We start from the raw sequence: 26,092 nt of genomic DNA on the forward strand, positions 1-26,092 counted from the left end.
CAAGTCATCAACATCATCATGTTTTTCTACCATGTTTGCTTGACCCCTTTGCTTGTCTTTCTTCCGAGCACGACACTCCGTAGATTTGTGTCCGGTTTTCCCACAGTTGTAGCAGTTTCCACTGAACCGCTTCTTGCTTGGGTTGTATTTCGGACCAGAAGCCTTCTTTCTCTTTTTGTTATCTTCAACAATATTTGCTCCCATTATTGTTGAATTTCCACGGCCTCTCCTTTCAGCAGCTTTATTGTCCTCTTCGATTCTCAATCGAACAATGAGATCTTCAAGGGACATCTCCTTTCGTTTGTGTTTCAAATAATTTTTAAAGTCCTTCCACAATGGAGGCAACTTCTCAATTATTGCTGCTACTTGGAATGCCTCATTGATGACAAGACCTTCAATGAAAATTCCGTTAGTAAAATTACTAACAATTTTACTTTCAACATTTTGAAATATACCTTCAGCAAGTAGATCATGAATAATCACTTGTAACTCCTGGACTTGGGTAATAATAGACTTGCTATCTACTATTTTGTAGTCCAAAAATTTTGCAGCAACGAATTTCTTCATCCCGACATCTTCAGTTTTGTATTTCTTTTCAAGCGCATTCCACAATTCTTTTGACGTCTCCACGCCACTGTATACATTATACAGATTATCCTCCAGTCCGCTAAGAATATAATTCCTGCACAAGAAGTCAGAATGCTTCCACGCCTCAATCACGAGAAAGCTATCATTCTCTGGAGTTTCATCTGGAAGATCAGGAACATCTTCCTTGATGAACTTCTGTAGACATAACGTAGTCAAGTAGAAGAACATCTTTTGTTGCCAGCGCTTGAAATCCATCCCGGAAAATTTTCCGGGTTTCTCTGCCGGTGCCAACGTCGGAGTTCGACTTGTCGATGCGTTGGCAATCATCATCGGAACAGCTTGATTTCCGTCATTCGCCATTTTTACTGTAAAAATGACACAAACAAACGTTTGAAACTGGAGTGAAAAATCACGTAGATTTTAATCTCCAACAAAACGCCACGAAGGCTTTACTCTCCAAATGGGAGTACACAAAACCACAAAGGTTTTAAGTTTCCAGAATAATAAAAGTAACACAAATACAGAAATTAAAATTATTAAATTTCTTAAGCTTGTTGTTGCTGTTTCCTGTATAGTACTTCTTATCTGGTATAAATATGGAATGATGGAAGATCAAGTTTTAACTTTTCCACTCTTAGATATATATTATCCTCTTTATCAACTACCTACAGCAGTAACATACGTAAATATAAATGATATAACTGAAACAAAAATTAATTCGAGCCCACTGAATTCACAGTGTTTCCTTAAGGAATTTAATCTCCTCCTAGTACCCAAGGTTATGGATTATTTTCTCCCAGGATAGGACGAATTACACACTGGTGTAGCGGTACTTCAAACCCCAGTATTTCAGCGAACGCAAAGTTCGGCAGCAAATCACACTTACAGTTGCTTTGTTTGTAGTTTTAAAACAATGTAGAATAAGGGAGGAGAACTCAGAAGTCGAATGGAAATTTTGAGAGGAAGGAATGCAATGTATAACCGATGTTGAATTCTTACTGAAGAGGATATCAGATTGCAATTTGTTTTTCCAGTGTATACACAGTGTATACAGAGTGTAGTTTGAGTGTATACATAGTGTATATCAATTATATACAGAGTGTATATCAATTGTATATTGAGTGTTTTGAGTGGCTTTTTCCGGAATGCTCTTTATTCTCTACAACTTCTGCTCTATTTATAGCAGTCATGTGAGAGAAATCCGCCCCTCCATGGTGGAACAAGCATTAGGATATCATGGAGGAAGCACTTACATGGTGGAATGAACACTTGCTTGGTGGGATGAGCACTTGGCCATGGTGGGAGGTGCACTAGGCATCTTGTTGCTTTCTTGGTGCAACACAATACACGGATTGGAAAACATTCGTTACAAACACGAATTATATCACGTTAATATTCACTATTAACAAATAAATTTGGTCCAAATAATTAATCAATCTATCGATCATTTGATCAAATTCAAATCCAAATCCTATTTCTCATTCACTCTCATTTTAAGACTATTTCATCTTAAACAAAAACTCAACAATCCAAAACTCAACAGTGCCGAGGAGCGTGGGATTGTAATGGTTTCTAGCACACCAGCCATTGAAAGAGAGCCTGTGTTACAGAAAAAGGCAAGGGATCATGATTTTGCAGGCTAGCCCCATTGAATATAAAGAGTTTGGATATTTGCTATAAAATCCAAAGTGTAACTGTGTATTATTATTATTATTTTAAAGTATATTTATTTATTATAAATATAGTGTATAAGTTAGTTACACCATGTAAATTTTTCCTAAAGTTATTTAACCAAATCACAAAAGTATGTGTCTGTACCTCTATATTCACTCAATTTTTATGTTATTGTACAAAAAACTAACTATTTTTTTTTTATAATTTGAAAGTCACTATTCTCTCCATTCTAATTTACGTGAACCTGTTTGCACGGAGTTTAAAAAAATAATGAAATTTTTTGGAATTTATGGTCCTAAAAGACCTAAACAAGTCAAAAAGGGCATACAGTATTTGTGTAGTTATAAAAACTACTCGTCAATGGTAGAATTGTATGTTTAAGCTAAACTGTTTTCAAATTTTGAAAGAGATTATTTTTCTAAAATGGACCAAAAAATGAAATATTTCACATAAACTGGAACGGAGAGAGCAGCTTCTTCAAAATATCACACAAAATCACTAAACAATTTTTCTTTTAAAACTCAGTAAATAATTTTTCATTAAAAAAAGGTAATTTTGTAACATTAGCCAATAAAACAAAGCTGAGTACAGGAAGGTCTAAATTAATTCTTTGTCGGATTAATAATTTATACACCGTATAATCAAACCGCCAGGCCAAGGCTCTCGATAATCCGGGAAGGAAATGGCGGAGGAGGAGGAAGAGAGAGCAGTATTGGAAAGGGAGTTGGAGCTTCAGGTGGAAGAGCAGAGAGACGCCCTCCACTCTCTCGCTCAAGCCCTTTCCTCTGATCCTTCAAATCCCGAACTCCTTGAGGTTAGGGTTTTCTCTCTCATTTTAACCCCCCCCCCCCCCCAACCCCACCTTTTTTTTTTTTTGCATTTTACAGCCCCCTTCTATGCAATCGTGTTGAGCCCTTAAAAAAACTCTAGGAGTTATGTAACTATATCTTTCAGTTTGTGCAAATTATGAGAAGTTGAATTTATACAATCATCATTCCATCTAATAAAAAGTACTCCCTTTGTTTCAATTTATTTGACATGTTTTGATTGGGTAAGAAATTTAAGAAGAAAAAAAAAAGAAATACTAACTTGTGGTCTTGAATACGTTAAACTTTTGAAACTAGTGGTTTTAAGCATGACATAACATTTGTGTGGTTATAAAAACTTTTCATTAAGTGTAAAATGAGAAGATTAAGTTGATTTTTTCCTAATTTAAAGAGTGTCATTCTTTATGAAACGGACTAATAAGGATATAATGTCAATTCTTTTTGAAATGGAGGGAGTAACTATCTAATTGCAAAATCCAGCTTTCAGGGATAACATAAAGGTTTCCAATTTAATGTGTTTAAGTGCAAGGAGATGCTTGAATATGACTAATTTTTTTTAAAAAGGTACATGAGGAGCTTGTTCAGTCTATAAAAGATGCTGAGGAAGGTCTCCTCCACCTAAAACGAGCCAGGTTGTTGCTAGAGGTTGATGCTATACATTGTCCCATAAAAGAACCTGCTGATGTTGTGGTGGAGCCTCTTGATCCGACAGAAGTTAAAACAGAACCACTAGTGGATGAAGAGTATTCTGTTGGATCAAAATGTAGATTCCGCAACAATGACGGAAGGTGGTATAATGGCCTAGTCGTGGGGTTGGAGGGTTCTCGTTCTGCCAAAATTTGTTTCCTTAATCCAACATCTGAAAACATGGTGGTGGGTACCCCCTGGTCTTGCTTTTCGTGTGTTCTAAACTTGCTTTTCCTATTCTCACTAACATTGGTTTTAATATGATGTCTCCTTATCGTTCTTAGTGTTTTCGTTGCATCATTTGAATTTTACTTTCTTTCAGTTTGATAAAGGAATTGGGTTTCCTCATGGGACATATATAAGGGATGATTGATAAATCCATTATATGTTGTCTAGACCATTTGGTGTGTTCATTTGTTTGATGTTGCTTCTGTAGTCTGTTTAGCAGGCTTAAACGACATGCCTGCTTGTTATGCTCGAGCTTAACCACCAAGCTTATGTATTGCGTATCAACAAAATCATATTCAATTACTTCTTGTTTACCAACTTTTGCCCATAGGAAGACTTTTGTTCAGCTCTTCTTTAAATTGGTATCTCCCAGAGAAGATCCTGTCTTAGTACTTCAATGCATGGAACCAAAATTCAATATGAACTAATCTGTCACTTCATGACGATTCTCAATAGCTGCATTTTGATAGAAATACTCGGGATTTAAATAATGTGCAGCTGCATGTAATGGTTGATGCAACTGGCATTCCCATCTTTTATAAGTGATCGTAAAGACATCTTTATACTTTGCATCATTCCCATTGAGTATCTTATTTAATGGCTTCGTTAGCTTTATCGGTAGCATCATAAAAATATATCCCACAGCAGATTTCTTCTCATTGTGAACCAATCGCAACACCTTTTCCATTATAATGTGATTTCAGTACGAAGGCATCATGGGCTAGATAATTTTGAGTTCTTCTCTCTTTTGGTTAGCAACATTCTGCAGGGGGATGAAACCCTGTGGGCAAGCAGATTGGACGCCGCAAAACCCACACCACTGAAATACCTCTCGCCTAACCACAATATATAAAAAAGAAATTAAAAACTTTTAATGAAGATGAGATCAGTTTTTAATGAAGATGAGATCCTCAAAACTTGGAATTCTGAATCCAGCAGAGAACGTTGATGAACTTTTACAGATTTGATGGGATGCATCATGCTTCCTATTTCTGACCACTGAAATTTTTATTTGGAGGCATCAGAATATTCACTTTTCACTATGTCGCACTTCCATATTTTTTCTCCTCCATATTGCCCCTATTCAAGGATACATATCAAAAAACAATTCTTCAAATTTGGAAGGATGGAGTCATTGGTAAGAGCTTTTGCTTGTTAGTGGATATGGCTCTGGCACAGAAAGCAATGGTACAGACATTGTCATTCAAACTGAGTTTTCTGAATATACATGGATAGATTGATGACTGATGACAATCGTCATAGTTATTTGAACAGAATTTAGTGCAGTTCATTGATCGGACCAAAAGATTAATTAAGCTTTCCACTTTGTGTTAGCATATTTTCCGTCTTTCTATTATCAAAACTTGTGGAACCTAATTCCAATTTGCTTTTTGTTTATCAGTCTAATTGTAAAAATTTGTCTCCTGTCTTTCATATACCAACATAGTTTGGGCAATTGTTGTGCTAGTCCTAGCAGTTTACTTCCATTCTAAAAAATTGATGTACTCTTGTCTCATTTTGATCTTTCGTATTTTTCGTGTTCACGGGTAAATCTTAGCACAATCACCTCCATTTCTGGTTGTGGTTGAGAAACAGTGAAGTCTTTTTTATATCTCTTTTTCTCAGATTATGCAGTCCTTGCTTCTTGAATCTTCTTTTGATTTTCCTAGTCACAAAGTGCATACATTCTAGTCATATCACTTGCTAATGATAGACCACCCTAGTGCAGATGTGCAAGTTCTTTCTACAGCAGCGATGTCGATTTGGTAGTAGTTGCCGCTTATCACACGGTATGTTGGAATGAATAGATCTGGACAGAGATCTTAAAATTGGTTTGACATTCACAGATTTCTTTTGTCTATCATTAGTGGAGAAAATCAGGCTTTTGCTTCCAGTTTGATCCTCTAGTCAAATTAAAAATGTATATCCATTATTTTGAAATAAAAGTAATTTGACTATGTAACATAAAGATCTTTCTCTTGAATGGAGTAATACTGGTCAAGTTTTCTCTGTTAGTGCAAGTCCTGTGGTACGCTACAGTCAAATGATCTACATTTTAATGAAACAGGTAGCAATCTTTAAGCACTATTGTTTGTATTTTGCTAACAGTTCTTTGCTGCGCTATTAGATGGATGATTATAAACATCGAGTTCCGAATTTACTGCTGCTGCATAGATCAGTGTGTGATCATGTTTGCTGCTTGGCAGTTTGCTGAGCCTCTTAAAACTAAGCTGATGTATAATTATTGATGTTTCAGGTATCAACATTCCAATATCCTCATTAAAGAAGTATATCCCTATGAAATGGGATCCATCACTTGCGGGTTCCAGTATCTGGGCTCTCTCAGATAGCAAAGTTGGCCTTTGGAAAGAAGCTGAACTTGAGTGTTGGGATGAAAAGCTTAATTTGGGTCACGTTGTTTTCCGTGATGATGGAAGTTCTGCTATGCTTGGAGCTGAAAATATTGAACTGTCCGAACTTGCTGAGGCTAGTGATGAAGAAGAGAGTTACTCAGGTTCCGAAGAATCTGATTCTAGTGACTATGAAGATGATAGTTCACAAGGGTTAGGATTTGTTGAAAGCACAGCCCTGCAGCGTGGGGTCCAGACAGAAACGACACTGTTTACGAAGTGGGAGAATCACACACGCGGCATAGCTTCCAGGATGATGGCAAACATGGGGTACCGTGAAGGAATGGGTTTAGGCGCATCTGGACAGGGAATGGTGGATCCTATTCCCGTGAAAGTTCTCCCACGAAAACAATCTCTTGACCATGCTGTTGGAAACCAGAAAGCTGTAGATGAAAACAAGGGTAAGAAAAGTAGGGGTGGTAAGAGGAAACGCGAGAAGAAATTTGCAGCAGCAGCTCGTGCTGCAAAAGAAGAAGAGGAATCAAGACCAGATGTGTTTACTCTTATCAATAATCAGCTTGCAGTGCATGGAGAAACCACTAATAATAGCGCAGTAAAGAGGCAGCAAAGTAACACAAATAAGGAAGAGAAGAAAGAAGATAGGAGGGCTCTGGTTGCATATGATGATGAGATAAAAGAGTTGAGGATACGAGCTCAGAAACTGGAAGAAATGATGCAGCGGAACAGGAATGAGAAACTGGTTTATGAAGCTGCTATGAGGAAGCTAAATGAAACTCGAAAAGCTATAGCCAGTGCTGAAGCTGCTCATGCTTCTGCATCTAATGCAGTTCATAGCAAGGAAAAAGAAAAGAGATGGCTGAAATTTTAGAGTAAAGCTCAAAACATATCTTGTATAACCTGAATGATTTCAAGGTCTTTCTATTTAGTATATGATGGTTCCGATGAATAATAATTCTTTTAATGTTATTTCTTCTCTTTTTATTTATAAGCCCCTTTTCATATGAGTTCATTTTACTACTTCGATTATTCTTTAACATGCATATGTTAAGATTTTGATCCCCTGCAATTTGATGTTTAAATATCTAGAATTTCAATGTAGTATGTTCTTGTTTGTTATGGTATCCTTTTTCCTCTTAAGCTTGCTAAGATTATCCTTGTTCTGCCTTTGTTTTTCTTTTAATAAGTGAATGAGAGAGTATTCTCGCTAATAGAACAAACTCACAAATTATTAAGCTTAATTAAGTACCTTTTACAGCAACTCATGCGGAGTTAGGGAAATAACCAACTACAAACTGTGAAGAAATAGAGTGATCACATAAGGAAAGACCTAATTGTGGGTGCTGTCATCCACGGTCTCCGGGGAGACTAGATAGAAGAGTCCGTCGACTTTTTTTAGTTTTAGAAGGTTTAAATAAGTATTTGTAGACGTAAAGTAATGTGTTTTAATTTAAGGTGTGCTTTGTCTTTTTTATTGGAGATCTACTCTGATGCCTACTGGAGATAGACTTCTATCTATGCTAGCTATCTTTGTTTGGTTTTATTTATTATGTTTGCAAATTGCATGTATGGCAAAACACCCTAGTTGAAAATGTTTACTTCTTATGCTAATATAATAATTAAGACTTTTTCATATAAATGTGCTGAAAATGCTGTTCTTTCTTTTTTTCAGATAGTCGCACGTAATGACAAACATATTATTAAAGGACTCTACCATTGCTTCTTTATCGTTGCAATATTTGATTGATCGCAATTCTATATATTCCATTGGCTATAGAAGTTCCAAGGAATTCATTAGAGGAATGTTTCCAATAAAAATTGTTTGTTCTTGCATAGGGATCAAAACTGAGAAGAATGAGGAAAAGCTATAAATACACTTGATGGGCAAATCCAGTAGTCAGCCCGACGATTAGATTTGACAATAAAAGAGGTAATTCATCCATTTGAAGATATTAACAACAAAAAACGCCTTTCAGTTATTTGACATACTTAACATAAGATAACAAATTAAGGAATAGGGAACAAAGGATGTTCATATACCTTTGAATTAGTTACTTTATAATAGGGAAAACTACCACTTCATTGATTATTTTACACTTGAGAATATCAAAAAGCACTTGCTCAAAGTGGAGAAGAAAAATGTTATAACCATTGTATTATATCGCTTCTTTGCATCTGGCAGCTCTAAGCTAAAGATAACATAAACCAGACCCAGAAAATAAAAAAGAAATTTTGCAATTCAATAATCAGTATCAAAATCTTCACTATTATAGTATCCAGTTTCATATCCATAGCATGAATCATCATTATTGTCTCTATATGAGTCATCATCTTCACCATACGCATTCTCCTGTTCAAGATCATGGAACCCGATATTCAGGTTATCAGCTGAATCACCATTAGCGCAAGCCTTAGGTTCCAATCGTCCTAGCTCTGCCTCTTCAGAAATTTGATTCTGCAGCACCATTCAACAACCATATAAGTGCATAAGAACTTGTTAAGTCCACTTCTGGCACGGTCAGAAGGAGTTGGTGTCCAGCATACATGTTCCTCACTAGTATGTATTCATGGTTCCTGATAAGAAGCAACTTGAAATGTAGCCGGAAATAGTTAAAAGTATATTATGCGCTGAAAGAGGTATTCATCTTTTTTAATCTAGGTGGAGGGTAGAGGTACGCAAAACAGAGTTACCAGGTAAGCTTCCCACTTTGCATAGCTCCCCCCCCCCCCCCCTTCCCCTCCTCCTCCTCCTCCCTCTTTTTCTTTTCTTTTTCAGAAAAATCATAATTTCCATCTTTCAGATCCTATGACATGATAATATGTGGATTAAGCACATCATTGGATGTTCTAACTAAAGCTCAAGAAGAGAGCACTAGAAAGGCATAGCAATTATTGCAAAAAGGTAAAAAGAAAGAGATACCAAATCGTCAGTCAGCTTCTGCAAAGCATCATAATTTATTTTCGAACTTGTTCTCTGCAAATATTTGAATCGTATTTAGGTAAAATCAGCACATTATACCATCTAAAATACGTAACATGAGCAAAAAGGATGTTTAGCTGAAAAAATGCGCACCTTGTTCTCAACTCTTTCAGTTGTTTTAGCAGATCTCTTCGCACAGACATCTTTTTTACATCCAGTTTCCTGTTTTCGTTTCTTCCCCTGTAATTTATCATCACTCTGAGAAAGAAAAAGGTTGAGTAATTTGTGGTACAACGTCACGTAGATGGGTGGTTAGTAGATCAAGAGAAGAGTTGTACATTTAAGAAGTAAGACAGACTAAAGTACTTCTCTTTATCTAATGAAAGATGGAGAGGAGAGAGTAAAGTCATTGATCAAGAAATGTGCATCACATGACAGATCTCGTTGACTGTCATTCCTTTTCCTTTTTCTTTCATTTACACTGGAACAATTGAGTTCATTAGATACTTATTCCTATCTCATGAGTCTCTATTTGTCTAATGAATGGAGAGGGTAGGATGACATCACTGCATAAGAATAAACTGTCAGCAACCTAAGTTAGGCTAAGCACCTTTCAGCCTATCTCTCACTGGGACAGGGAGGTTCTTGGGCCTTTCCCCAATTTATAACATTAGCACATTAATAGACTTATATGAAGATCCAGCCATACGCATATATTATTATGTACAGCTAGCTAATACCGGTTTTAGAGGCATTTCACTTCAAAAATTTCCAGTCTTCAGTGTGACATAATCACATATGTCCTTAGACAGTAAGAGAGGAATCTAACTTTTGAACGAGTCTAATCAAATACCCAGAAGGTGGAAGACAAGGGGGGAGACAGGAAGGTGGAAGACAAGGGGGGAGACAGGAAGGTGGAAGGCAACCAGAAAGGAGAAAAATAACGAGGATAATGCATATGTATGAAATGCTAAGTCAGGACACCACAACAAGAAATAAACAGAAACTCTATTGTTTATCTTATATATAGCACTTGAACGAGCAGAAAGGCATTAGTTTTTACAAAACGTGGCGATTACTTCAACCAAAATTCTCTAGAGCTAAACTACCATGTAGCGGAGTAGATGGAAGAAAGGCAATACCTTTGAAAACTCTTGATTCATTTTTTCCCATAAGATTTTCTTGTAATGCATCTCCTTCTTGTTATTGAGATATCCAACAACCTTTGCCACATCCAAAAGTTAAAAAATGTGATTACAAGATGTCCATAAGCACAGAACTAACACAGACATTGACTTGAACTGCCATTAGACATTGGAAGTACCTCGAAATCATCAATATCGGATAGATTTTCTGCATCATCTGCAGCTATATGTTCTCTCTTATCAAAATCCTGAAATTTAGTCCTACCACCTGACTCACCAAGAAATAATTTGAAATGGAATTTAACTTATCCATCAATGTATAAACGATGTCAAATATTTAACAATACAACAAGGGTAAGATATGATACTACCGCCGAAGTTTTTCACAAGTTCTGCAACCAAATTATGTTTGACTTCGGACGCTTCCACTGCCTAAAGACCAAAAAGCAAAAATGTCATTTTCCCGATGAAAGAGTTGTGGAACACATTCTAACATTACATTTCAATATAACAGACCAGAAAATAAGAAAGACATTCTGATTGAGGACCATTTTAATAATTTAGCAGTTAGATATAAGAATGAGTAGCGAATACATTTCCTTGCTTTATAAGGACCTCAATGCCATTTGGATCAGATATGCAAGTCTCCGAACCCAACTAGAACCTACCGACCAATCCAAAGTATCAACCTTATTCCCTGGTTTCTGCCTATGAACTACCAGAAAGAGTACGCTACAAAGAATTTGGAGTCCAGTACATTCCAAGAGGTACATACCAACCAATCTCAGACTCACAAAAACATATGGTATATAGGAACACCTCACTGGCTTACTGCAGAACCCCTTTGTGAGAAGTTCCCATAGACTATTAGCCAAAGCTAGAAGATCATGGCTCAGGGGGCAGTATCCAAAATTGGGCCACATGCTATGCATAGATAAGACAAGGACACTAATAATGTATCTTAATATTTCTCAACATGCAATTGATGCTCAGCATATCCTAAAGCAGAACTTGCGCAAATGAATTGCATTTTCCAGATTAAGGAAGGATTCAGTAGAACATAAAACAAACTATCCCTGGAAAAGCAATACAAATTTCTGCTGGATAATACGAAGAACGTGAAATTGATTTCAAATGGACATCATGAATTTCAACAGCTAGATTCTCGATTTACAGAAAAGCTTGTGGAATTGTGCACTCTCTTTCTAATGAAAGAACAGAGGCACGAAACATCCCTATTATAGAGACTCTTTTTGTTTCCAATTTCAATGATCGTCATGGTAAATTCTCAGACTTTTTTTTTTCAATTTCAATGATGTCAAGACGTCTTTGGAGCAACGGTAAAGTTGTCTCCATGTAACCTATAGGTCACGGGTAAGAGCCGATGATGTTATTGTAAATTCTAAAACCTAACAGAAACAAGTTTTATATGTAGTCCACCAGCTAACCATTACGCCACTGCTTCACCGCAAATGTTATAACACTAACAGAAAAAATCCTTCTACCGTAACTTAGAAAATATAAACAAAAGAAACGGACTACATATATGAGAGAAATAATAATGCAATAATCTGTACATACAAAAAGAAACAAATAAAACTTTCGATGAAGGCATACCCTTTGTTCTTTAGGTTTGCCAATGTCGGCGGGTCTCCGTGTGATGGCCATTGCCTTTTCAAGGCTTTCTCTAATTCGAATCAGTGGCAGATTTATAGAAAAAGGTATGAAGCGTTTGCCGACTCAACTCGATTCGGGGTTTTACGTCTCTCTTACCCGAGCCCGAGCCCGAAATCGAACCGACCTGTTTATTCTTTTCAAGTCAAGATCCCTATTTATTTTATTTTTTTATTTTTTTGTTTCTCAATCGATGTCTGGTACCCGTATTGGAGTCCGATTATATCCGGATTCGCACTGTGTAGGACCCCATTCGGGGGGAGTGCTCCCTACCAAGGATTTTTACATACCCAGGCTCGAATCCGAGACCTCTAGTTAAGGGAGGAGCAATCTCATCCACTACACCACACCCTTTAGTGATCCCTATTTAGTTAAACCGCGAAAATGCTAGTGCATATTTGCATATGATTTTGGACATATCCCTTGAATTTTTAATTATGTCTCGTTATTTAGCTAAGGGCAAAATACATATAATTTTGTCTCGTTATTTAGCTAAGAGCAAAATACAGACCCATTAAACTTGTCCAAAAAATAGGTTTGAATATTTAAACTAAAAAGGTATTTTTTTTACCCTCCCCCAAACGTATTTGGAGTGAATTTTATTCCACCCTAATAGCTGATGTGGCAAAAAAATAATTAAGCGCATACAAAGTGAAAACTAGTCACAGTTAGCCCGTACTAAGCACGGGCCTAATAATTTAAAGCTCAAATATTTGAACTCTTAGAGCTTGTTTGGAAGTTTTTATGTAATCGAATTTGAGTGTAGTTTAATGTAATTACACAATTTAACATATTTTTGTCTATACATTTAATTACTTAGTCCACATAAAATGATGCATAATTAAAATGAGGTAACTACAGTTTGTAATTATCAAAGAGGATAAAGAATTAATTATGGTAATGATATAGTATAATTACCATATGATATTTCAAATCTTATTTTTTCTTTTTAAATATATTTTAAAAAAACACTTTTCCTCCTCAAATTTGTCTCTCAAAGCATACTTCTCGCACCTAATTCTAGCTCCGGTGCTCCTTTTACCTTTTTTTTTGCCTACTACATAATTTCTCTTCCTGTGAAATTCTTTTAACCCTTTTTATTGTTTTATCTATAGAGTCTTCTTGCTGCTAGCAATTGCTTGTACTCCTTCTTCCCATTTTTCCTTTCTTATTGCATACTTCCTATTAGGGGTGGCAAATGGGTTGTTTGGGCTGAGTTTGGATTGGTCAAGATGGGCTGAACTAATAATTGGGTCAATGCCCAACCCAACCCAAATTTTACTTGGGTCAAGATGGGCTAAACAATGGGTCATAACCCAACCCGCCCAACTTGACCCAAATATTTTATTCTTCACATTCAAACACCTGCATAAAATAAAAAATTGTCTGGCTCCTGCAAATCTATTTCGTGATATGCTGTTTGACATATGATAATTTATTTCTGCTTTATCAGCTAGATTAAGAATTTGAGATGCTCTCTTTTTTCTTTTATTTTTTATTTTTTTAAGTCCTACTGGTTTTTCACGTGACAAAATTTGTAGGGAATCATGGTAACTAATTGAAATATACAAAGTACTGATCTTGCTTAGTAAATTTATGAGAATTTCCCTGTTTAAATACATAAGTGTTTTATCAACTACCAATGGTTTAGAATAAACTTTAGATCTATCTCATATCCAAAAATATCTTGCCAAATATCATGTAACAGAATATTTCCCGAGTAAGGATTTGATATTCCATTACCCAGTTCCAATTTGGGATGCACTAAACCCATTTATATGTGGTTATCAAATTCATTACAACGAATTAGTGTAAACTAGATGAGTGATTATCTAAACTACTATCAACAAATTAATTGCAGTGCACGCAATTAATTGCAGTTCCAAGTAAAGATTCAAGTCAACATCTTCTTCAACACAAACTTTTCCTCTTCCTTTTTCTAGCACCATAGTTATCCTATCAAAGCATCACACAACAGAAATAAAATGAGAAATCACAATTTTGGAAGGTGTACATAAATGGAGAACTTAATATACAATCAAGTGAAAAACCTAAACCATACCAAGATTCAAATTTTTTATAAGTGTAGCTGCAATTTTCACCACATCTATTGCAATGTCCTCCTCTTCAGAATCATCACAAGCTAAAAATAAGAAAATTTAAAAAGTTGTCAAACTACAACAAAGTTCATAAAATAAAAATCACATGATACTACCTTGATGTCCATAAATCCAATCTCTAGAACACAACTTAGCTTCTGCATTCTCCGGTTGAATAGAACTCTGGAATTTGCCAATAACTCGACCACCAACACTAAAAGTTGACTCGGATGCAACTGTGCTGATAGGTATACTTAACAGGTCACGAGCCATCAATGAGAGTTCGGGATACTTACTCCTATTATCTTTCCAAAATGCAAGCACGTCTAGATTTTCATTTCATTTGCGTACTAATACATGTTCTTCCAAGTATAAATCCAATTGTGTCTTTTCTGAACTATACTTAGACGGACTTTCAAACATGTCAAATTCATCCATTTCGTCCATTATTTCATCATAACATCCATGACTACTACTTCCAACAATTCCAACATCAGATATTGTCATGTATTCTTTAAACAACCTATGCAAATTATCCTCAACAATCTTAACTTTTTCATTGCAAGTCAAAGGATCAAGTTTTGAGAAGCAAAACTTTATTAAGTTTAACTTATATCAAGGATCAAGGACAACCACCATAGAAGCAATTGGACTATAGTCGTCTTGCCAATATTTTGTAAACTTCTTCTCCATTTCCATAGCCATCGCCTTAATATTATGATCCTCACTACCTATCTCTTCCCTTATCAACATATAGATTTTCCAAACTTTATGAAAATATAAATTGGCTGTAGGATAACGGCTCCCAGAAAATAGTGTAGTGATTTCATAAAAAAACCTTAAAAACTTAGCAATTGTTTCAGCTTTAACCCAATCCTCATCTGAAGGGCAATATGTAAAATCTTTGTCAAGTATCTTGAAGTCAGAAAATGCTCGACGATAAGGAAAAGCGCTATCAAGCATCAAATATGTATAATTCCCCCTTGTAGACATATCTTGGCGCACTTTTCCCGTCAACTTTAAACCAAGATTCTTGATACACTCAACAAATTTTACAATCCTTGACTCAAAACCTTTAATATATTTTATACTTTCTCTAATGTTAAAAATAGCACTCTCTATTGTTTTCAAACCTGCTTTAGCAATCAAATTCAAAATATGATTTGCACACCTGATATGGACAAAGTCTCCATCACAAAGCAAAGAATCCATCAGCTTAAAATGCTCGATCAAGTAACCCACAACACCATCATTATAACTTGCATTATCTAAAGTTATAGAAAATATTTTCTTTTCAATTCCCCATTCTTTCAACAGATTAATCAACTTTGGACCCAAAATAGCACCACTATGAGGAGGAGGCACATGGCGAAAGATTAAAACTCTCTTTTGCAAAACCCAATCCAAATCAACATAGTGCGCAGTAACACAAATATATCCATTTGATGTGACTGATGACCATAAATCAGATGTCAAACTGATTCTATTTGGAATAGCTTCAAGCTCATTTTTTACCATCTCTTTTTGATCATGATATAATTTAAGCACATTAACTTTTGCGGTATTTCTTGAAGTGGTTTTAACCGTAAGATTCAAGAACGCATGCACTTCTCTAACCCCTTCATATTCTACATAACTAAATGGCAGGTTATGTCTAACTATAGCCTTGGCTACAACTTCACAATATTCTTTATGATCAATTGGCGTACCTTGCTTTGATGCTTCAATCTTGTGCTTAGCTAGACGTCGCTTTAAATTTGTTGTTCCAGCTTTTGAGTCAGCCAAAAATATTATCCCGCATTTCTTACATTTAGCTCTAAGTCTATTATCAGGATCTGTATCCAATGGCAACTTCTCATAAAAATCCCACACAACAGAAGTAGTTTTACGTTGTCCTTTTGAACTTGAAACACTTATTTCATTGGACTCTACATCATCATGCTCTATCGACATCTTCTTACACAATGAGATCCTACAGTAGATTAAATACCATAAACTTAGTTTCTAACTCAGTTTAAATATCTCATAAACTATGAAACAACAACATAGTCCTAAAATAAAGAGAAATAATGCTATTGTTGGAGCAGAAAGGACAAATGATTGAAACAAAATAAAGGCACAAATAATTAAAGATTTAACACCATGTAAACACCCACTTCATAAAAAATCTAAGAAAACTCTATGAGTAACAATGATGAAACAGTAAACTCCTAAAGGAAATGACAATTAGGTGATCATACATTGAAAAACCACAAAACTCATGCATACCTTTTTTACCATTTTTTTTAAAAAAAAACACATACGGAAAAACCAAAAATCAAGAAAAGAATACCAATCAACCCCCCCCCCCCATCTCAACCCCATCCAAAACAAAACATTACAAGTTAATCACATATGCATAAAAGAGTAATCTGTATGAAAAACACCCAGTTGAACAAAATGCATAAAACAGTGATATATATGAAAAAAAACACATAAATAGTTGAGAAAACTCACTGGCTAGAGTTGAATTGCAGGATTGTGAAGAATATTTCAAACAATTTTGAGTGTTCAGTGAAGAAGAAAAAGTAAGAGAGTTACAAGGGTACTATATGTAGAGGTTTTTAGCTTCTATGGCAAGGAAAAATACACTCCCCACCCCACCCCACCGCCCCCACCCCCATCCCTTAATTCTCTATAACACCACCACCACTCACCCACCCCCAGGGAAAAGGCAATGATAGTACAATTTATTATCAATACCTTATACGTGAAAATTCGAGATCCAATGAAATCTCCAGCAAAGAGTTCGCCGGAGAGAAGGAAAACGCCGGAGAAATGGAAGTCGCCGGAAAAAAGACAGAGACCGGAGATCGTATTTGAAGTTTAGAGAGAAACTTGTCATTTTTTTGAGTGCAGAGAGAGTGGAAGAGAAAATGTCTGTCTTGTGTTTAGGTTTTGGGAGTTTGACGGGTTTGTTTGGGCACCTAAATGGGTTAGAATTGGGCTAACTATTTTAATGGGTTGAAATGGGTTTAGCCCGAAATGACCCATTAATAAAATTGTTTCAGCCCAACCCATTATTTGCTGGCTTAGTTGGGCGGGTTAGTTGGGCCGAGGCTCAAAATGCCACACCTACTTCCTACTTTCATTTTTCTTAGTGCATATGTATATTGTAGTAATTTGTGATTTATTGTATATTTTTCTTCTTTATTCTTCCTTATGATGTCATTATTAACAAATATTATGCTTTATTATAAATTTAAAATGCTCATTTTATATGTCTTCTAGATAGACTAATAAATAATGTTCATTTTTCTAATTGCTTTATCATGTAAGATTTCAATAATAAACTAAAAATTACGATGTTGAGAGACAATATATATGCAATGTAAGAGATAACTCAATAGAATTGATGCCAATAAATTTAATAAGAATTCTTTTAATGAGAAAGAATTTTTTAAACAAAAATACTACAATTTCACAAGTTACATTAGCTTTACTTAAAGGCGTAATGGCTTCCTGGCCACTTAAACTTGCATCAGTTTGTAAAGCCGATACATGAACTTGCACTTTTTCCATTTGAGCACTCCAACTTGATGCGACAAAAACTAATAAACACTTTTGACTGTTGACTATGCCTATGTGAAAGCGGCGCAACTGACATGGCTAAATTGTGTGCATATCACGCTACAAAGGCGCGTGGACAGTAATTACTTTTATTAAAAAAGAAAAAAAGAAAAGAAAAAAGAGACCTTTCTCCTTTTCTATTTTCCCCTCATGATGTCTAACGAAGCATGTGTTCAAGATGAGCAAACAATATTTGGCAAATGTCTCCTTGAAGAGCAATGTCAAGGTGCATCCACTTGCTATTCTATTATGATAGTCACAAAGAATAATGAGGCTGGTGATGATTAGGAGGAGGAAGAGGCCATTTTGAAGGTATTTTAACTTTCAGTCCGTAATTAGATCTTCAAGATTATTTTAGTCCGGATCCATCCTAAACCAAAGAGCATCGGGATCCCCTTTTGGAAATTAATTAGGAAATGACAACAGTCTTCCCTACCAAATCCAGAATGACCACCTGAGCTGCTGCTATTAGTACTGACGGCGTAGACGGACGGAAAACCTAACGGGTAGGCCTGAGATCGGTCGGGTTTGAAGAGGCCATAATTCCTGTCCGAGCTAGGACCAGGCTTGAGGTTCTCGTTAAACAAGGCAAACACGTATATGTTCAAATCGGAGTTAGGCCTCATAGGCGTTCCCTTCTTCTGACCAATAAGCTTCATTAGAAATTGAAAAGCTGTTAGAAATTAGAAATTAGAAATTGAAAAGCTGTTAAAGCTTATTTCAGACCAGGTGTTTGATAAGTCGGTGTCGATTGGGCGACTCATCACTGACTACCAATTAGATGGTTGCGATAATGGTGATGGAGCTCTTGATTATGATGTTGGTGTAGCAGTTGAGTTTGAGGAGAATGAAGACGAAGAAGAAGATCAAGAGAGTGAGCTTGATGATGAAGAGGAGGATGATGTTGGAAAAGAGATGAAAAGTAAAGGGCCCACAAATTGGGATCTTGAATATACAGGTGTCAACAAATGTGAATGAATGGATGACGTGCCTATATAAAATATTAAATTAAATCCATGTCAGCAGCAACTGAACAACACGCACCATCAAAAGTGTTTATTAGTAGCCATTTTTTCATGTAAAGGTGTTCAAATGGGAAACTCAAGAGTTTATATATCGGCTTTACAAACTGATGCAAGTTTAAGTGGCCAGAAAGCCATTTCGCCTTAATTAAACTATAAATCTTTTTGTGTAAATTATTGTGAAAGAAAATAATATTTTAGTTGCCAATTTGAGATAATTAAAGTAAAAAATTCACATTTCGATATTAAAATTTATGAAGTATTATTTTTTTTGAGTAAATAATACTAAATATCACATGTTAGTTACCCTGATCAATCTAACACTGAAACAGTATAAATCAAACGAAGAAATGGGAAAGATAAATGGGACCTGCAGGTGCATCGCTGAGCTCTTAGGGACGAAGTTGGGTGGGGTGGGAAGTGGGGCCCACGTGAGGGGTTGGAGTGTAAAAGTGTGTGGTGATGTTTGATGATGTAACTCCAGGGACAATTTAGTCAAAACACTCAAAAGATTATGTTGAAACTACAGTAAAGTAACTTTTTTTAAGCAATCATATTGCTACACTTTAACTGAAATTACCAAAACGCCTTTTAGGTGTCAAACAGGCATGTTGACCATCAGCTGCTTATTCTCTCTTATATTTCCTCCGTTTCAATTTATGTGAATCTATTTGACTGGGCACGGAGTTTAAGAAAAGAGAGAAGACTTTTGAACTTGTGGTGTAAAATGAGATACATATATTTCGTGTGGCTATAAATCATTGATAAAGGTAAATTGTTTCCAAATAAGAAAAGGGATCATTCTTTTTGGCACGGATAAAAAAAAATAGGTACACATAAATTGAAACGGAGGGAGTATATTAGTAGTAGATATAAATAGGTGGACCCCTTTTTATCTGTTCTTCAGATCGCTTCAACCACACATTCTTTCTCCTCCTCCCCTTTCTTCTTTAGATATTATTTCATTCTCTTTCTTCTTCTTTTTTTTCCTACTTGCTACAGTTAGTCATCGGCGTCGAAAATACTGTTCATCGCCCCAAATTTGAAATACTATCATGAGTCCACCAACCAACTGTCCAAACATAGAATCTTAGGCTCAAATTCAAGTCCACTGGTTCAAATTAGAAACCTTCGATCATAGCAATAATAGTGTGAATGATGAAATTGTTGGTTCCGTTGAAAATTTTGGCTGAAGGTATCATTCTGAAATAGTCAGGTAGCAAATATTGGTTGTTTTGAGTGGTTTGTGAGGTTGGTTTGGGTGTTGTTTCGGTCGAATCTTAAGCTAACGGTGAGCACTGGGTCTCCGACAATCTGATTTTTTCTTGTTCTCCTAATGCAGATCTTCTTTTTTGTGCAATTTTTCTATCTGGTATTGGTTTTCCCTTTTGCTTAGTATTATTATTTAATTATTTTAATGGTTAATTAGGAATATTAGGGTAAAACTATGAGTAAACAAAAGAAAAAGAAAAAGAAAAGGAGGAAAGTTAAAAGATTTCTGACATGGCGCTGACGTGATATTGACGTGGCACGCGTGTAAAACATGAGACTGGTATTAGTGTTTCGGGGGAAAATAATTCACTCCAAATACATTTGGGTGGGGGTGTTAAAAGAACACCCGTTTAGTTTAAGTGTTTAGACCTGTTTTTTGAACAAGTTTAATAGGGTCTTTATGTATTTTGCATTAGCTAAGTTATCTATTTCTTTAATACAAGTAGGGGTGGAAAACAGACGGGTCGGATCGCATACGGGCGGGTAAAAAATGGGTAATAAAAAATGAATAAATTATCCGACCAGACCCATATTTAATTCGAATAAAAAACGGGTTAACTGATAGATAATATGGATATCCATATTATCTATGGCTTCTTGAATATGATCACTTTTTTGAGAGAATTTTTAGTCTCCCAAACTTGAGGAACTCATTTGAGGCTTTACAAATATAAAAGTTAAATCCATTAGTTATTCATTTTTAAGTAGATAATACGATTCTTATCTATATTTGACTCGTTTTTAAAAACTTTATTATCTAACCCATTATTAATGGATAATGGGTGGATAACTATTTTCTTTTGATCATTTTGTCACCACTAAATACAAGGTATTACTTGGGGAATGATGTTTTTCAGGTGAATTGTAAATGATCATGTATATTGTATTAGACAAATCATGTTCTTAATGAAGTAACAGAAACTTCTTTCGGGGACAAGAGAGTCAAAAATGATTTCTTCATACTTTATACTTCTAACTTATCTATAAAATATATATTTTGTCAAAATCAGCTATCCATGAAGCTTAGCCATGGAGTCTTAGCTGATTGAAACTGATATGATGAGCTTGAGTAAGTCTGCAAAACAAGGATGAAGATGGAGAGAGAATATTCCAAAAGATTCTATTATCTCTTGTGTATCTCATGTATCTGTACATGTATATGTATATGAATGAAACTAAAACTAACTCTACCATTAGATATGGTTAACTAACTCTACTATTAACCATAGTAAATTAAGTTACAATCAGTACAATTAACTAACTGTCATTACAACTAACTATTACAACTAAGTGACATTGCTTGGCTCATTACTCCCCCTCAAGCTGGAGGGCAGGAACAATTTTTCTACTCCCAGCTTGCTCAATAGATGATAGTGTGGTGCTTTCCCAAGGCCTTTGGTAAGTAAATCTGCAAGTTGATCCTTATTACTAATATGATTAGTTTGGATGAGACCTTGCTGCAACTTCTCCCGTACAAAATGACAATCGATGTCAATAGTTTGGTCCACTCGTGAAATATTGGATTGGCAGCTATCTGTAAAACTGCTTTACCGTCGTAAAAGAGGTCTATGGGCAATTCCACATTGATTCCTAACTCCTTAAACAGACCCGCAAGCCATGATAATTCAGCTACTATTGAAGCCATACTTCTAAACTCTGCCTCTGCTGAACTTCTTTACACTGTGCTTTGTTTCATGGATTTCCAAGAAATAAGTGATTCCCCATATTTCACAATGTAACATGTGACAGATTTTCTGGACTGTGGATAGGCTTCCCAGTCGGAGTCACAATAAGCAACCAAGGAATGAGAGTTTGCAGAAGACATCAGTAATCCAAAACCTGGAGCATTCTTCACATATCAGATGACTCTTAGGGCTGCATTCATGTGTGATCTTTTAGGTTTGTGGATGAATTGGCTCAATATCTGAACCATATAAGCTATATCAGGTCTGTCATGGTAAGGTAGAGCAACCTTCCTACGAGCCTTTGATAGGGTTCATCATCAGCCAGAATACTATCCTCATCATTCTTGGTCTTCGTAGCTTCTTCAAATTCCACTAATGTGAGCTTCTGATTGACTTCCAAAGGTGTTGACATAGGTTTTTCTCCCCCTAGCCCTGAATTAGATATCAAATCAAGGGCATATTTGCATTGATTCATTAGAATTCCCGCCTTACTTCTGGCAAATTCTATGCCTAAGAAGAATTTGAGCTCCGTTAAGTCTTTCATTTTGAATTTCTTCTGAAGGTTATCTCTAGCAGCTTGAATAAGTTGCTGATTATTACCTATCACCAGAAGGTTATCCACATAAACTAGGACAACAACCAAAGCATAATCTCTCCTTTGTGTAAACAAGGAATAATCAAAATGGCTTTGAACAAATCCCAGGTCTTGGAGAGCCTCTGTGAGTTTCAAGTTCCACTGTCGAGATGCTTGTTTGAGGCCATAAAGTGACTTTCTCAATTTGCATACCTTGGCTATAGACTCCCCCTTGGTGCCAAAACCTTGAGAAAGATGCATGTATACTTCTTCAAAGAGATCCCCCTGCAAGAATGTATCGTGCACATCCATCTGATAGATATGTCAATGCTCTGAAGCAGTTGCAGTTATGACTGATCTGACGGACACCAATTTAGCTACAGGAGAAAAAGTCTCCTTATAGTCTAAACCTTCCTTTTGGCTGAAGCCTTTGGTTACAAGCCTAGCCTTGAACCTTTCCACCTCCCCATTGGCTTTGTATCTGACTTTGTATACCCACTTGCATCCGATAGGAGTTTTACCTTTAGGAAGATCAACTATATCCCAAGTCATGTTGTCTTCCAATGCTTGAATTTCTTGTTGCATAATTGTGACCCATCTTGCATCTTTGGCTGCTTCAGAGTAATATTTGTGCTCAACAATGACTGATTGTGCAGTGAGACATTTTATATATAAAGGATATAACCCATCATAGCTCAGATAATTGGACATAGGATATGCACAAGAACTTGTCACATAATCTTGCATCCATTTGGGAGGACCAATTGTTCTTTGGGATTTTCTAACTGCAATGGGTTGAACAACCTCTACATGTAAAGGAGATTAGGGAGTTTCAACATTCCGTGGTGCAGGAATATCAAATTTTGCTTTAGAAGTTAGTGGTGAATCAACATCAGTAAGTGCAAAGTCATTGGTAGGTGTAGGTGGATTCTCCTGAACAACATCAGAAGCAGGTGATGCTAAATGCTCATCTGTTAATTCAAGAACCGAAAATAAGGGATTAGGCAACATCTTCATCTGTTTAAAAGGAAACACCTACTCCTTAAACGCCATATGTCTACTGATTAGAAACTGCATGGATTGCAAGTCATACAGTTTATACCCCTTCTTTGTTGGTGAGTATCCCATAAACACTGCTGGCAATGCTCTCGCAAAAAACTTGTCTTGTTTTCTTACATTTACAGCATAACATAAACACCCAAAGACCCTAAGGTGATCTAGTGATGGTGCAGTGTTATAGAATACTTCATAGGGGGACTTTTCTTTCAAGGTTGTAGAAGGAGATCTATTTATTATGTGTACTGCTGTAAGAGCACACTCACCCCAATATCTTAAGGGTACTGCAGATTGAAATCTTAAAGCTCTAGCTGTTTCAAGGATATATCTGTGTCTTTTTTCCATTATGCCATTCTGCTGCGGAGTGTAAACACATGTAGTTTGATGTATAATTTCTAATGTCTCAACTAACTGCTTCATATTTGAATTAACAAATTCAGAACCATTATCTGTTCTCAGGATCTTAACAGAACAATCAAACTAAGTACTGATCATAGAAAATATTTTCATTAACAAACAAGTCTCATCTTTAGCATTCTTCAGGAAGAGCCAAGTAATGCTAGAGAAATCATCTACTACTGTAAGGAAAAATCTTTTGCTATTATAAATGGGTACTTTGAAAGGTCCCCATACATCAGCATGCAAAAGATCAAATGGTGCCTTAACTCTACTAGTACTAACTGGAAATGGTAATCGAGTCTGCCTAGCTAATAGAAAAACATGACACATTGCATGATCACTGTTGCTATTACTAATGTGGAGATTTTTGAACTTATCAATCCTCTTAAGTGTCTCCATAGGTAGGTGACCAAGTCTCTGGTGCCATATCTCCAGTTTTATTGAATCTTGACTAACTGACATAAAAGTAGGCATGATTGTGGTATGTACAGTTGGTGTCGTAAGATTTCTCTTGCATATGAAATCTTTGAGTATGTACAGTCCATTTGTGTCACTACCAATCTCCAACACCTTCCCAGTATAGAGATCCTGAAATACACATATATCAGGAAAGAAAGCTACCAAATATTGCAGCTCTTTTGTCAATTTTGAAACTGACAGTAGGTTATACTTAAAGTTTGGAACATGAAGAACATCACTAATCTATTGGTTCTTGAATATACTAGCTGATCCACTATGTGTAATTACAGCCACATCCCCATTTGGTAAATGAACTGAGTTAGGTTTTAGGAATGAGGTTGAATTATCTAATTCTTCTAGCTTTGAAACCATGTGGTTAGAGGCACCTCTATCTACAATCCAAACATCTTGATCCAAGTTAGACATTAAGGACATTATAAAACTTGAATCCATTCCTGTGGCATTAGCTACTACTTTAGTTTCCTTGCCTTTAAGCAGTTGTAAAATCTGGTGATATTGTTCTGGAGTGAATGTAGGAGCCATAGGAGTAGAACCAGTTGTTGTTGGGACATCTTCAGCTGCAAAATTAGTTGTTGCCTGTGAATTGTACTTCTTCATGAATTTGTTATCTTTTGGATATCCTACTACCTTGTATCAATTTCTTTAGTATGGCCTTTCATGTGGCAGACATCACACTGAAGATTGTAATTTTTCTTTGGCCTCTGCTAATTTCCAGACCTATTCGTCATCAGCGCCACCATCTCACCCCATCAACAATGGTAAAGGTGTTGGACATTGTCCTCTGACTCTCACGCTCCATTAACATAGAATAAGCTTTGTTCACAGATGAAACATGAATCTTCATCAAGAGTTGGCTACATGCATGTTCATAAGACTCATTTAGTCCCATTAGAAATTGTAGAAGCTCTTGACGCTCTATAAATTGGACAAATTCACGAGAGTTGGCAGCATCACGACCAGAAATTGGTGCCAAACTATCAAATTCTACCCAAAGCACTCTCAATTTTGAGAAATAAGTCGAAATTGAGCTAGTGCCCTGCCTAGTAGTAGCAATTTTTCTGTGGATCTGAAAATTCCTAGAGCAATCCACCTTATCAAATCGCTCCTTCAAATCATCCCATACCTCATTAAAATTTGACGAATATACCATTCCACTAAACAATTCTGGAGAAACACATTTCATCAACCAAGACAATATAATCGCATTACAACATTCCTAGAGATATATGAGATTTGTAACATAATTCTCCCTTTTGCATATGCCGTCAATGAACCCTAGCTTATTTTGACCTAGGATTGCAATCCTCATTGCCCGACTCCACACAGAGTAGTTTTACGGTCCTCGTAATTGCAACAAAATCAACACAACTCATGAATTATCATTTGAATTCAGGAAAAGCGGATGATTGTGACCTAATTTCTCTGGTTCAGTGTTATTGACAGTCGCCATTGTTGATCCTTAAAATTAGCTTGAAGAGGACTAAATTGGATGAAATTGAAAATGATAAGACCACACTAATGGCCGTGTGACTTTGATACCATGTCAAAACCAGCTATCCATGAAGCTTAGCCATGGAGTCTTAGCTGATTGAAACAGATTTGATGAACTTGAGTAAGTCGACAAAACAGAGGATGAAGGCGGAGAGAGAATATTCCAAAAGATTCGATTATCTCTTATGTATTTGTACATGTATATGTATATGAATGAAACTAAAACTAACTCTACCACTAGATATGGTTAACTAACTCTACTATTAACCATAGTAAACTTAACTTACAATCAG

At 36.0% G+C, this 26,092-nt stretch overlaps 5 protein-coding genes across 7 annotated transcripts; 1 reads left to right on the forward strand and 4 right to left on the reverse strand.

The window, feature by feature from the left end:
• The first annotated feature begins 2,866 nt into the window (after positions 1-2,866).
• Positions 2,867-7,342, forward strand: LOC104236321 (zinc finger CCCH domain-containing protein 18). The gene is made up of 4 exons (XM_009790225.2): positions 2,867-3,076; positions 3,654-3,962; positions 5,734-5,794; positions 6,262-7,342. The coding sequence occupies exons 1-4, from the start codon at positions 2,945-2,947 to the stop codon at positions 7,242-7,244; spliced, it is 1,485 nt and encodes a 494-aa protein (XP_009788527.1). The 5' UTR covers positions 2,867-2,944; the 3' UTR covers positions 7,245-7,342.
• A 1,068-nt stretch (positions 7,343-8,410) lies between these two features.
• LOC104236322 (uncharacterized) lies at positions 8,411-12,245 on the reverse strand. 3 transcript variants are annotated; one of them, XM_009790226.2, is made up of 7 exons: positions 12,056-12,245; positions 10,810-10,870; positions 10,618-10,706; positions 10,436-10,516; positions 9,447-9,551; positions 9,294-9,347; positions 8,411-8,828 (listed from the first exon to the last, which is right to left on the reverse strand). In XM_009790226.2, exons 1-7 carry the CDS (start codon positions 12,104-12,106, stop codon positions 8,613-8,615), a joined length of 657 nt encoding a protein of 218 aa, XP_009788528.1. In that variant the 5' UTR covers positions 12,107-12,245; the 3' UTR covers positions 8,411-8,612. The 3 variants fall into 3 exon arrangements, with proteins under 3 accessions (XP_009788528.1, XP_070011701.1, XP_009788529.1); XM_070155600.1 differs by having other exon boundaries at positions 8,411-8,947; XM_009790227.2 differs by having other exon boundaries at positions 9,447-9,533; positions 12,056-12,224.
• A 1,918-nt stretch (positions 12,246-14,163) lies between these two features.
• Positions 14,164-17,018, reverse strand: LOC138875720 (uncharacterized). Its single transcript, XM_070154583.1, has 3 exons — positions 16,954-17,018; positions 15,921-16,183; positions 14,164-14,255 (listed from the first exon to the last, which is right to left on the reverse strand). The coding sequence occupies exons 2-3, from the start codon at positions 16,162-16,164 to the stop codon at positions 14,164-14,166; spliced, it is 336 nt and encodes a 111-aa protein (XP_070010684.1). The 5' UTR covers positions 16,165-16,183; positions 16,954-17,018.
• A 5,679-nt stretch (positions 17,019-22,697) lies between these two features.
• LOC138875722 (uncharacterized mitochondrial protein AtMg00820-like) lies at positions 22,698-23,120 on the reverse strand. Its single transcript, XM_070154584.1, has one exon. The coding sequence runs from the start codon at positions 23,118-23,120 to the stop codon at positions 22,698-22,700; it is 423 nt and encodes a 140-aa protein (XP_070010685.1).
• Positions 23,121-25,035: 1,915 nt separating this feature from the next.
• LOC138875723 (uncharacterized) lies at positions 25,036-25,458 on the reverse strand. Its single transcript, XM_070154585.1, has one exon. It carries the CDS (start codon positions 25,456-25,458, stop codon positions 25,036-25,038), a length of 423 nt encoding a protein of 140 aa, XP_070010686.1.
• Between the last annotated feature and the right edge of the window lie 634 nt (positions 25,459-26,092).

Source organism: Nicotiana sylvestris, chromosome 8, assembly GCF_000393655.2.
Source record: "Nicotiana sylvestris chromosome 8, ASM39365v2, whole genome shotgun sequence".
Classification (NCBI taxonomy): Eukaryota; Viridiplantae; Streptophyta; class Magnoliopsida; order Solanales; family Solanaceae; genus Nicotiana; species Nicotiana sylvestris.